At 37.9% G+C, this 12,977-nt stretch overlaps 1 protein-coding gene across 3 annotated transcripts in view; it reads right to left on the reverse strand.

Annotated features, from left to right (window-relative positions):
• Nucleotides 1–7,486, reverse strand: part of LOC107715119 (B-cell lymphoma 3 protein homolog) — a 30,669-nt gene extending 23,183 nt beyond the window's left edge. Inside the window, exons 1-3 of one of the 3 annotated variants that reach the window (XM_016521195.1) lie at nucleotides 7,363–7,486; nucleotides 6,681–7,263; nucleotides 5,463–5,571 (exon numbers count right to left, since the gene is read on the reverse strand). In XM_016521195.1, the coding sequence (XP_016376681.1) occupies nucleotides 5,463–5,571; nucleotides 6,681–7,236 (665 nt within the window). In that variant the 5' untranslated portion in view covers nucleotides 7,237–7,263; nucleotides 7,363–7,486. Of the gene's footprint in view, nucleotides 1–5,462; nucleotides 5,572–6,680 lie in introns of all 3 variants that reach the window. The other 2 variants (XM_016521200.1, XM_016521190.1) reach the window with 2 other exon arrangements.
• Nucleotides 7,487–12,977: the final 5,491 nt, after the last annotated feature.

The raw sequence follows: 12,977 nt of genomic DNA on the forward strand, positions 1-12,977 counted from the left end.
TTATTTGATGAAAACTTATGAGGGTAACTCTAATAAAGAAAACATTATAACAGATAATTAATTTATAATAAGCACCGCTATACTGCCAAAAACACCCATATAAGAATGCTTTTGATTTCATGATGACTTTAAAAGAGAGTTCACAGTGATGCAGATGATCTACCAATTATTGCTTAATCTTGAACTTTCTTGAACTTGAATTTTGAGAAGAAAAAAAAAAACATTAAACAGCAATACAAATTTAAATGAATAGTCCACCCAAAAATGAAAATTTGCAGAAAATGTATTCGCCCTCAGGTATTTACCCTCCCTGGATCGTCTGCAGTGAATGGGTGCCGTCACAATGAGATGGACTGGAGTCGTGTGGATTATTGTGACGCTTTTATCATCTGTTTGGACTCTCATTCTGACGGCACACATTCATTGCAAAGGATCCATTGGTGAGCAAGTGATAATTTTATAAATTTCTCCAAATCTGCTCCGATGAAGAAACAAACTCCTTTACATGCTGGATTGCCTGAGGGTAAAGTATATCTTCAGCAATTTTTCATTTTTTGGTGAACTATTCCTTTAACTATATTTTTGATTGTCCCTCCCATATGAAAATGTTTTCAATAAAAAGTACACTAAAAAGTACATTAACAATTATTGTAATGGCCTTGCATCACAACAAAGTATGTAAATATATTAATTTGGTCAGGCTTTAATGCTTAATGATATTTTATATCACTTTGTGGCTGACAAAGAAAAGCCAACCTTCGGATAAACAGACCAATTATAAGCACACCAAAAGAAAATGTATAATTAAATAAAAAAAATTAGTGTGAACTAACTGGCCATTTATCATATATTCTTATCGCATCACGTCTGTATGTGATGATCACTGGCTTTGCTGTCACTTACTATACTGCAGGTCAGAATTTAGTTTCTCTCTCTCTTTCTTTTCGATAGATGAAACTCTCTGGGTTCCTGGAAGTGACTGAGAGTTAGTGAGACCGCAGCCCCAGATATGGCTCGGGCTGAGACTGACGTAGGAACCTGAACATCATCAGAAGGAGATGAAGGGCTCATGGCGGGGCAGTGGCGCATGTGTGGCATCCTGTACAGCCCAGAAACACAAACCTCTATCATCCCCTGCAGCACAAAAGCCTGCTTCTGCTGCAGCAAATAAACTCAGAGGCTGAGACAAGACATAAACAACCTGAGCCAAACACATGACATGCAACCACACGTATAAAAACAGACTATAAAATCCTTACAAGCAAGGTGTTTGAAGGTAACCATGTGTCAAGGCTCTGTGTTTCTCTGCATAGCCATGACACAGCCATCACATATAACCTAAAAAATTTAACCATTACTAAATTTGGCAGACACTTTTATACAAAGTGACTTACAATGCATTAAATACATTCCCAGAGAAACAAATCCATGACTTTGCCATACATGGCATTGCTAACATCATGCACTACTGTTTGAGCAACACTAATGAGTCGTTCCAAGTCTATGTGACTTTCCTTGTGCAAAACACTAAAGAACCTTAAAGAACTGCTTTTGTCAATACAATGAAAGTCATTGGGGTCCAAAACAAAAAACACAGAGACATTTTTCAAAATCTTTTCTTTTGTGTTCTACAGAATCAAGAAAGTCATACATGTTTGGAACAATATGAGGGTGAGTAAATGACAGAATTTTTATTTTCAGGTGAACAATACTTGTAAAACATGAATGACCTGTCATGCAACCTTATGGTGCTTCATATAAGTATGCAAAGTATGAAAGAGAAGGAAGGAAGAAGGAAGAAAAAGTAGGTATGAAGAGCAGAAATGGCACAAGTATAGGAGCTTACAGTACAGAGCGAAAGGGGGAGAGAGAGACTGATAAGCAACAGAGAAAAAGCGGTAAAGGAGGAAGTGAAGAGCGGATGTTTGGGTTTTTGAGCCCATTCATTTTAAACACACAAAGCAGTGAAAAGAGATGAAAGAGAGAGAGAGAGAAAGACACCTGAAAAAAACCGCAGTCACACAACAGACTCACACTCACATCAGGTTTTCCCGAAAATGAGGGTCTGTGAAGTGCTGAGAAGAAAACAAGGTGAGAGCACAAGACACCCATTGACGTAAGAGAGCACAGACTGGGGGGGAAGGCAGTGTGTGAGAAATAAAGATAGAGAATGTTGTTTTTCTGTTTGTGTAAATGCAGTTGATTGAATAGCATGATTGACAGATGTACATGTAAACAATAGAAAGAAACCAGGAAATAGGGATCTACTGGAAACCAAAACTTTGCTAACAACTATCAGCAGCGTATCAGTTCAGGGAAGAAATGTGGTTAAGAATGTGGTTAAAAACATTTAACCAAAAAAAAGCCAACAAAATAGCAACAGAACTAAACATTGTATTAAGAGAGCACTTCACCATAACAGTACACCTCATCGTTTGCATGTTATTTTAAACTTACGCAAGAATTTCTTTCTTCTGTGGAACATAAAAGAAGAAATTCAGAAGAATTGTACTAGTTGCTCTTTTCCATGCAATTACAATGACAAGCAAAATCACCATAAAAGTGGTCCTTATGACTTGTTTGCTGTATTACACATTATCATGCACTCCCTGGGATTCAAACCCATGACCCTGCTGTTGCTAGCTCATTGCTATACCATTTGAGCTACAGGAATGCTGTATCTTTTGATTCTTTAATCAATAACAAACAATAGAAACAAACTGAAATTTAAGCTCTTATTTACTGATATTCTTCCTCCAGTGGAGCAAGCCAGTGATTTGCTCTTTGAGAACAGAAACAGTGCTATTTGTGAACTGAATCATTCAAACTGATTCTGTGAACTAGACTCAAAAGAATGATTCATTCAGGAATCGCTGCTCCTTTAATGAACTCTCATTAATACATCTTATCAGTTGTCTGTTTCTCACCATATGGCTTCTTATCTAATGAATCATATGAGCCACTTTTATGATACTTTTTGGTGCTTTTATGCCCTTTTATGCCCAGGAAAAGAGCATGAATTAAACCCTTAAGACTTTTTTGGAACACAAATAAAGACATTTTAAATTTTCTCTCATCATTTATTTTAGAGATGCACCGATCGATCGGCCAGGGATCGGAATCGGCTGATTTTCCACATGATCGGCCCGGATCGGTGATCGGCCGGTCATGCCGAGTTCACACTGCACGATTTTCAAACTCGTCGGATCGCCGTTGTTTTCACACTGCGTGACTATCTGGGGTAGCATTCAGTTGCTGCTGTGTTCACATTGCACGCTGGATCGGCGACAGGGGATTTCACACTGCATCACTTCACAATAGGAAGAATCGCCGACAGCTCTGTCTGGTCCGCAAACTGCGCTCAGTCACAAACAGCTTGTGAGCCACAAAAACCAAAATGAGTGGCTAACTGCGCTAAAACGTTCAAATGCATTAAAAATTATGTCAAAATGCCCGTCTTGGCGAGTATCCAGTTAAACACAGTCAGTTTTGGAACGTTAAATAGTTGAGAAAGAGAACGCATGTTGTGTAACAGTATATTGGGTCTGTGGATAAACTCTTAAAGGGACCGCAGTCCAATATTCCTGCTGCTGTCTGTCATGTTAATCAAAGAACAAAAGACAAAGAAAATAATTTTCTGCTCTTGACTGAATATGTTTTATAACTTTAATGGTAAGCATTAACCCGTATTTAATTTTTACAATGAAGACTACAGAAATTAAAGTAATCAAATGTAAAATAACACATCATGTAAAATAACTCTGGATGTGTTATTTTACATTTGATTACTTTAATTTCTGTAGTAAGAAAATTGCAATCGGTGCGTCTCTAATTTATTTGTCCATCCAGTGAAAGTAATAAACACTCTACATGCGTGATACTGAAAACAAACCTCAAGCAAGCACATTAGAGCGCCTGTTTACCATATTTGATGTGCTCTATGTGTGTGCGTTGATCATTGTTTATATGTGAATAAAAGCACTGATTAAATTTGTTCATCGTATAAAGCTATTCTGTGTCTCTTCAGAGACTTACATTAAACTGCTTGATTTTTATGAATTACTTTTACCCTGTCTTTATGTAGTTTTTGGAGATTTAAAATGTTGACAACATAGACTCTCAATGGAATTGTGTTCTGAAGATGAACAAAAGTCTGAAGTTGCGGACACATTTCCTATTTGTTCAGCGAATTTTCATTGGTGAATCCAGTCATTTCAATGAAATCGGGAATTTCGTTTGGGGCTGAAAGATTTCCCCATGCAGATTTCGCAATGTGTTCAAGTTCGGATTTGCCGCACTGACCAACAAAAAGCTGCTTTGTTTGAAAGTGACTTCTGTGTAAGCTGTGCTTCATCGCTACATTATTGACAACAGACAATAGACCTTTTTTACAGAGATTTTTTGCAGGTTTGGAATGACATGAGGGTGAGTAAATGATCACACAGCTTTTATTTTTGGGTGGACTATCCCTTTATGAATCTATGCGGGATGAGTCAAATAAATGTCTGGTTAGTAAAAATATGAATTGAAAAAAAGCGCTCCACATATTTTATTTCTCAAAATTGGAATCGGCTTCATTTGCTTACTAGGCATTATACGCGTACTGTGATGTTTTTAGCTGTTGCTGACTAAACCTTGATATCAATATTGCGTGACACCAGGTGTCATTTTTGGAGAAGTTTCGCTCACATAAGAAATGATATTTTCACACTGAGTATAGGTTCAGATATTACAGTAACACAGTACATGTGTTTGTGTCAGTACCAAAGCCTAAGGGAGCCAGAATGTTCATCTCTGGCATCCCCATAACCAGCTACACTCATAAAACCTACCCCTGAAACAGCAGGACATGAAATAGCGAAAACCAGTTTCTCTCAGTTACTCTTACTCATACCCACAAGACATACCCTCCGCCAGAATCAATCTCCCTTTCTCGCTCTCACAAAGCACAGAGAATCTCTTTCTTCAGTGTGGATCATCAGATATAATGATTTTGGTGGTATTTTTGAAGAGGAAGTTGAAATGTACTGGGTGACAGGGGCCACAGTGACTCTGTATTTGACTCTTGTGATTCAGCCAGGAATACAATAAACAGAAGGCATGTCTACATATTTTTAAGCACACTGAACCTATGACTTCAGATTTTTCTTTCTTTCTGGATGACTAAGCAAGAGTCAGAATGACATATCTAGGATAATCTGGAATTTCCAAAAAGCAAACAGAAAGTACATGTCCACCCTATTAATAATCATAATTTACCTTTACAGTTACTACTAATAAACCCAAGTGCAGTTTAACAATGAATCAGACCATTTAAATATATGGTGCATATTATAAAATAGGGTTTGATACGTCTTCACCTGTTGAAATGCATGATGTGGGATGTTTCACCATAATCAATTCTTGAACTACAGCATGCCATGAAATGACTTTGAGACTTCTTAAAATGGTAAAAGACTCACGTGTCACCATCTTCATCTTGACGTGTTGCCTCAGCAATATCTGCCAGCAGCCGATCTGTGCTCTCCAGTGGAGGAGGCTGCCGAGGCCACTGGATATATGGACAACCTGCTATGACCCCAAAGGAGAAGAAATATTAGTATTCACAAACTAAATCAAACATGCAACTCAAACCACAAACCAACAGTTGTGTACTCAAAAAATGTAATTGGCCTCACTAAAAAATGGACCTTTGTCCTATACAGAAAGTAGTTTCTTGCATTGCCACTTCCTTACGTCGTACCAACTGGAAGTAGTAGCTATGACAGGATATGTTTGCTAATATGCTTAGGCTCAATTTTGGACAGTTGCAGTCTGCATACATTTGGTTTAGATTACCTTTATAAAAAAGATTTTTTTAAAAGTTCAAACTAAAGTTCTGCATAGCACATTATCATAAAAACCAGGAATTCGGTGCAGGTAAGAGTGGGGAATCTACTATTGTCAATGTGTGACAGTTTTTAGCACACTTCTGGAGATTATGTATGTTGGATTATCTGTATAATGGAAACTGGGGAGTGGTGTAACACCAAGGCTGTCAATTTAATCAATCAGAAATGAACTATAGGGGTTATCATATGGCCAGCAAGAGACCACCCCCATCTAGCTTTTCATTTGAGCTGTGAGGTTGTGTTTAAATGACAGAATCTGAATCCACAAACTTACTTGTTTAATTTGATATAGAACATGCACAGAAACTTTTAGTCTTAGAAATATCATGACTACCAACAATGGGAGAGTGTGGGAGAGGTACTTTGACATAAATTCATGGATACGGTTTACAGTGTCTTTGTTTTCAAACGGTGTTACCTTGTACTTGACTTTTCAAACAGATAGACAGCTAATATGCAGTTTTGGTTGTATAGTGCAAAAAAAAAAACAGAAAAACATGATGTATTACAACACTCCCCGGTTTCATCTACGTGTTAACCCACTGGCACGTTTTGCACGCTGCTGAACCAAACATCCTGCTGATCAGCTCTATGGTTTCACGTTGACTGTTGCTCGCTGACTGGACTGACCATGACTGCGCAATCATATGGGAGACGCACGCGCTCCACGCAAACGGACACACATACTTTCACAATGACATAACAAACTAAATTGCGCAAAGACATCCAAGTTTGCATTTAAAATCTAAAGTGAGTGATCATTAAAAATAAATTTTTTTGTAAACTTACGATATGGTGTTAAGTGTGGCACAAACCGGGAGTCATTAACGCTGGGGTTATCTCCAAATGTACTAAATATCCGCTGTGGATCTGTGTCTATTTGTGCCTCGGGGTTCTTCAACACTTTTGGAGCCACGCTAGGTGGATCTTTTCTTGGACCACTGTGGTGATGATCCACATCCAGTGGGAAAGGACGTTTCCTTGGCGGAAGTTTGGAAAATGAGGAAACTGCCGGTTTTCCTGCAGCGTTCATCTGATTGTTGCACTTCGCGTTAGGGGTTATGGGTCGGGTTTGTTTGGGACCCTCACGCGTCCTATTTCCCCTGTCACCCACAGCGTCTGTTTGAGTAGTCTGCGAAACTGATCCATCACAACAGTCCTGTGGTTCAGATGGAAGAATTCCGTGTCCATTGCTGCACTTGTGCGCCGCTTCCACCTGTCTTTCTGGAGTAGGTCTAGGGCGAACTTGGTCTCCCGTCTGCGCGCAGCTCCCACGCTCTCTGGTTTTGTTGGTAAGATCCAGTGGCACAGATCGCACAGTGTGATTACTGCCACTCATGGTCATTTTCTTCAGGTAGGCGACGTATGGGTTCTAGACGAATCCTTTTATCATCATTATGTAAATCTGAATCTCTACTCGGTCCCAAGATGACTATCACCTCAGTTTGCCTAGATTAAACAACATACTTACATATGCTTTGCTCAAGATGTTTAAGCACAGCTCACTGAAGCACTTAAATTCATAGTCTTCTCATATGCACAAAGTTTTCTATTAAAATGATCAGTTAAAAAAAGACCCGAATAAAAAATCCTCAAAAATTACACATGCAATTAGAATGATTACATTTTAGGGCAATGACAATGTGTCATGTGCATACCTATTATTATCATTATTATTATTTTATTCACGCTCTGCAGTTATGATGACAACCCCTGCGCTGTTCTGTCTCTATATCTGAACTAAATTCACAGAGTCTCCCTCTCTCATTCACTCAAATTAGGAAGTAGGTGGGTAAGTGAACTGTGGGGTTTTCCCTTTCAGCTATAACTGAATCGTTCGTAAGCCACCCATTTGAGACACGATTCAAAACGCGCAGCTGACGCTCTTTGCAGTTTAGATGAAAACTTAAGCATTTATTAGTAGGTTACTTTGCAATTAGTATCACTTTATTCGTCGTATACGGTTTCGTTTTGGGTGGTTGTTGTTGGACGGGAACATGGAATCGGTTTCGGTTTAGTTGTTCAATTTTTGGTGTGTTTGAAACTGTCTTTTGAATCTTTCTTATGTATGTCGGCGTTTGTGTTTTCATATATCAAAGCAGATGAACGTGTCGCGTGCTTTTGTAGAACAGGTGTGTAGTTTTGCTTTCCTTTCAGCCGTACGCTTTTTTTAATGTTCTCTCTGGTGCCTGGTATAAGCGGGCTGGATCTCCGGCGGGGATCTCCCTCAGCTGTTGTCGGGAAACCTGCCAGGCTCAGCCTTCTGTCTTCCTGTATTTGACCACATTCACATCGGTCAGCGGATCATTAGTAACTGATTGAACTGATAAAATAGAGATTATACATATACATTAGAGATTATATTTATGACTCAAACCGATAACAACAACAAAAAGTATGACTTTCATATGCTATCTCAGCATCTTATCTGGAAAGCACCCCCATTTTCATCAGATCCCATATATTGGCCTAGCCCAGATAATCATTTTTGATTCATAGAACGTTCTGAAAACGTTAAAGGTGACATATCATGAAAATCTGACTTTTCCAGGTTTTAAGTGCTGTAATCAGGTGTCAGGTGCATCTATCAACCAAGGAAACGTGAAAAAAGATTAACCCAGTAACTTTGTTTTGGTAAGCCTTATTCTGCAAGCTCTGAAAAAACCAGCACGTCTGATTTCGCTCCCTTGGTGTCGTGGCAAAGGGATCTCATTATAATATTACCGCCCCTTAATCTGTAAATTTACACCCACAGCGCCGTTATTGTGTTTTCGCAAGCGACAAGTGTAGGCCTACTAGTTTTAATGCCATGGCGAAAGTTTGAGCAAAACATGCTAACTGTTCTGTCATTGGCTGCACAGACGAGCACAAAACACTATTTACAGTCCCAGCCTCAGAGGAGACAAGAGAGCAGTGGATTTATTGATTTATTTAATGTATATTGCTGCTGAACGCATGATTTCAGAGCGATAAACATGATAATCGGAACCAAAACAGACGTTTTTTTTAGCTGGTACAAGCTGTAATGGCTCAGCTCTATTCTGGAAAAGGGGGCGGGAAGCAGCAGTTCATTTGCATTTAAAGAGACAGGCCCGAAAAACAGCCTTGGGGGGGTCCCCCTAACCAGCCCCCCCACCCTCTTCACATAAAAAAAATAAATAAATAAAATAAAATAAAACTTTATATACATACGTATGATGCAATTTTTTTTATTTATAATTTTTTTTTGTCTTGTCCTCGTTATCGTTGAGAGAACCTAATTCTAAGATAAAAGATGATTTTACTATGATCAGTGAATTAGGTGTACCAAACAATCACTAAGCAAAGAAGAATTAAATATCTAGCCTAGGGGTGTAGAGACTTATATTACATATTGTAAAAAGGGGCATAATATGTCTCCTTTAAGGTTTTTGGCAGTGTTCGAATTGTGTCAAAGCTCTTGGGGGGTCCTCCTAATCAGCACCCCCACCCCTTCACAAAAAAATAAATAAATAAAATAAAATAAAACTTTATATACATACGTATGATGCAATTTTTTTTATTTATAATTTTTTTTTGTCTTGTCCTCGTTATCGTTGAGAGAACCTAATTCTAAGATAAAAGATGATTTTACTATGATCAGTGAGTGAGGTGTACCAAACAATCACTAAGCAAAGAAGAATTAAATATCTAGCCTAGGGGTGTAGTTACAAATGCATAAATAATGTTTTGATATTATAATCTTAAAACGTTGAATACTGATATTTTAAATGATTTAAAAAAATATATTAAAAAGTACTTTAAAATGTTAAATTAAAACCGCCAGTAGGTGGCAGCAAGTCACTGTTGTTAAGTGAGTCATTGCGATTGAACCGACCCATTCAAACAGTTGATTGAAACATGTTTTTCAGAGACGCAAAACAGTGCTGTGGCTTTGTTTGGAACCATTTTTGTTGGCGAAATAGAGCAAAACATAGGCAATGCGGTGTCATATTATAAATAATTAATTATAAACGTAATTCTCTTAACATTAACTTCTTGATTATTGAACTGTTGTATAAAATTATTTTTTTGTATACATTTTTTTTTTTTTGCGAAAAATGGCACTCTTTGTGTGATATTGATCAACTATATGAAATGATATAAATATATACATTTTCTGCCCCCATATCTTGAATTTTGGGAGCATTCTAAATGCATTTTATTTTACTGAATCATGCAGTGAAAGAACACACTCTAAATTAGCATTTAGTCTAGCTAGTGTTTAAGCACTCATAACTCCTCTCATAATCAATAAAGCTGTCCATACACGGTATGATAAATGAATCTCTAACTTACATCGTATGTACATCTGCACTTTGTTGCTTATGATGAGGGAATTCGCGAGTTTCTGTCTGAACAAAACTCTGGGATTTCAGCAATGACTGATCTGAACGCCTCTGATTGGCTACTGCATTCATAAGCTCAACAGAATCATGTGTGATTGGTTATCATGAGCAACGCTGTAAAAACGTGTAAAAATAAAATATGATGTAACATAACCAGGTCTAAATTTAATACAGCAATCGAAATTTCATTTTAAGTATTAACGTTTTATTGAAAAACCAGGGGACCCCCCCCAAGTATATTTTTTTGGGTGTTATGTGGGGTCCCTTAATGCTTATGGGAGGTCCGGGACCCCCCCACCCCAGGAACTATATATATATATATATATATGAAATATTCCTAGAATGATTGGAATGGAAATAACCAATAATAATAATAATAAAATGGAAATAAATGCTAACGTTAGGACAATGTTTTGTGTTTGCTGGGAGTTTGATACCATTAGCATCTATCTATCCCATTGTACAATCAAAAAATCTTGGGAAAAAAAGACTTCAGATTATGTGCACATAAAAACCTTCGTCATACCCCTCTCTTTCCACCTACACCCCACTAGCCTTAGTTCCTCCTCACACCAGGGGTTTGGAGTTACCTGGGCCAGTTTGGGACTTTCCTGCATTGTGGGGTTGAACGGGTATGGAACAGCAAACGGAAAAAAATTATAGGTGTTTAAAGTCCCTAAAACACCAAGAAGAGTGGTGGGTCTGAACTTGTCAGTTGATGACATACAATAGGCCTATCGTCAAAATGCTGAATCACAGCTAGTTTATTTCCCATGGGCCTACTGAAGATCAACAAGAAGATTCCAGGATCTGCGAATGAACTTTTTAAATTGAATTGAACACACAATTCAATTTAGCTTTAGGTTTGCTGCTGCATAATCAAAATACATTTGACAATATAGCTGAAATATAATAGGCTACTTGTTAAATCATGGAGGGACATGAGGGAGAGAAAAAAGACAATAAGCCTAAACGCACACAGTGTTCATGCCCTTGATACCTTAATCCAATCTTATAGACAGTCATATGGTCAGTTTTTCTAATTTAATTTTTCAGTATTTTTTCCCGAACATGTTCCATTTACATGTACCACTCATACATTGCCTTCAGAGAAAAAAAAAAACATGCAATCAAACCAATAGTAGGCCTAGTCAATTTGTAAAATTTTAACCATATAATTTATTCTGCTATACAAGATACAAGATGGACATGGCGGACATGTATTATGTAACAACAGAGAGAACAAAATCGTTCATTAAGAGTAAAAGCATCTTCTTGCACGTTTTTCAAAAGCTGTCTGGCTCTTCTATCACTGTCATAAGAGTCTCTGACTGATGCTAAAATGCTGTGAAGCAGCGCCCTCTGCCGATGAGAGAAAATGTACATTTGTGAACAGTTTTAAAGGGGTCATATGATGCTGCTAAAAAGAACATTATTTGGTGTATTTGGTGTAATGAAATGTGTTTATGCGGTTTAAAGTTAAAAAAACACATTATTTTCCACATACTGTACATTATTGTTTCTCCTCTATGCCCCGCCTTCTGAAACGCGTCGATTTTTACAAACCTCATTGGTCTGAAAAGCGAGGTATGCTCTGATTGGCCAGCTATCCAGAGCGTTGTGATTGGCCGAATACCTCAAGCATGAGACGGAAATGTTACGCCCCTCACCATACTGTGATGATGCCGTGTCCGCTCTTCATAATCCGTGAAGCTCTCGCTAGCTTCTACGAAACAGGCCAGATTCCGTGCTAAACACCGCCATCTTCGCTTGCTTCAAGTCCTACTCACTTTGAGCCCCCTTTTACCTTAAAGGGGTCATATGATGCTTTTTTAAAGATTATTATTTGGTGTAACAGAATATGTTGACATGCTTTAATGTTCAAAAAACACATTATTTTTCAAATACTGTACATTATTGTAGGTCCTCTATGCCCCGCCTCTCTCAAACGCTTCGTTTTCTACAAAGCCCCCTCCTTCAGACAAGTGCAGTCTGCTCTGATTGGCCAGCTGACCCAGTGCATTATGATTGGCCGAACACCACAAGCACGAGTCGGAAATGTAACGCCCCTTACCATAATGCAGGGGGCACTAATGCTCTACTCTGTTTAACACATACATAACAGATTGTCATACTTACAATCTTCCTGAATAACAAGCTATGCCATATGGCACTTACACAACTCAATAAACTCAAAACATACTTTTGATGTTTCTTAACATTAAATACACCACAGTTATCATCTTTTTTTTTGTCTAATTCTTGTTTAGTTTAGTCTTTGATTAGTGTTAGGATTGTTGTTTTTTTTTCAGTTTTTTATATTTTTATTTTAAATATATTAATTTATAATATATTAAATATAGAATTTGAATAAAAAAATTATTTAACATTATAGCATGAAAACATCAATAAAGTAGCCTAGGCCTATATATTTTAGTATTGATTATGTAATAATCTAATGTCATTTTAAGGCCAGCCGTACTAGAAACTCTCCCTCCCTCTTTCTATAGTCATTTGTTATGTATTCAGGAAGTCGTTCACACATGGTCGGTCCAATACACCACAATTCAAACAGCGTCCCAACTGCACACTTGCCCAAGCAGCTCGGCTCACTCTCTCTCTCTCTCTCACACACACACACACACACACACACACAAAGAAAACAAACCTGTTTGTCTGCCTGTTAGCTACCCGGAAACTGATCAGAGAGAGAGAGAGG

This window comes from Sinocyclocheilus rhinocerous, unplaced genomic scaffold (assembly GCF_001515625.1).
Source record: "Sinocyclocheilus rhinocerous isolate Xijiao unplaced genomic scaffold, SAMN03320098_v1.1 scaffold2810, whole genome shotgun sequence".
Lineage (NCBI taxonomy): Eukaryota > Metazoa > Chordata > Actinopteri > Cypriniformes > Cyprinidae > Sinocyclocheilus > Sinocyclocheilus rhinocerous.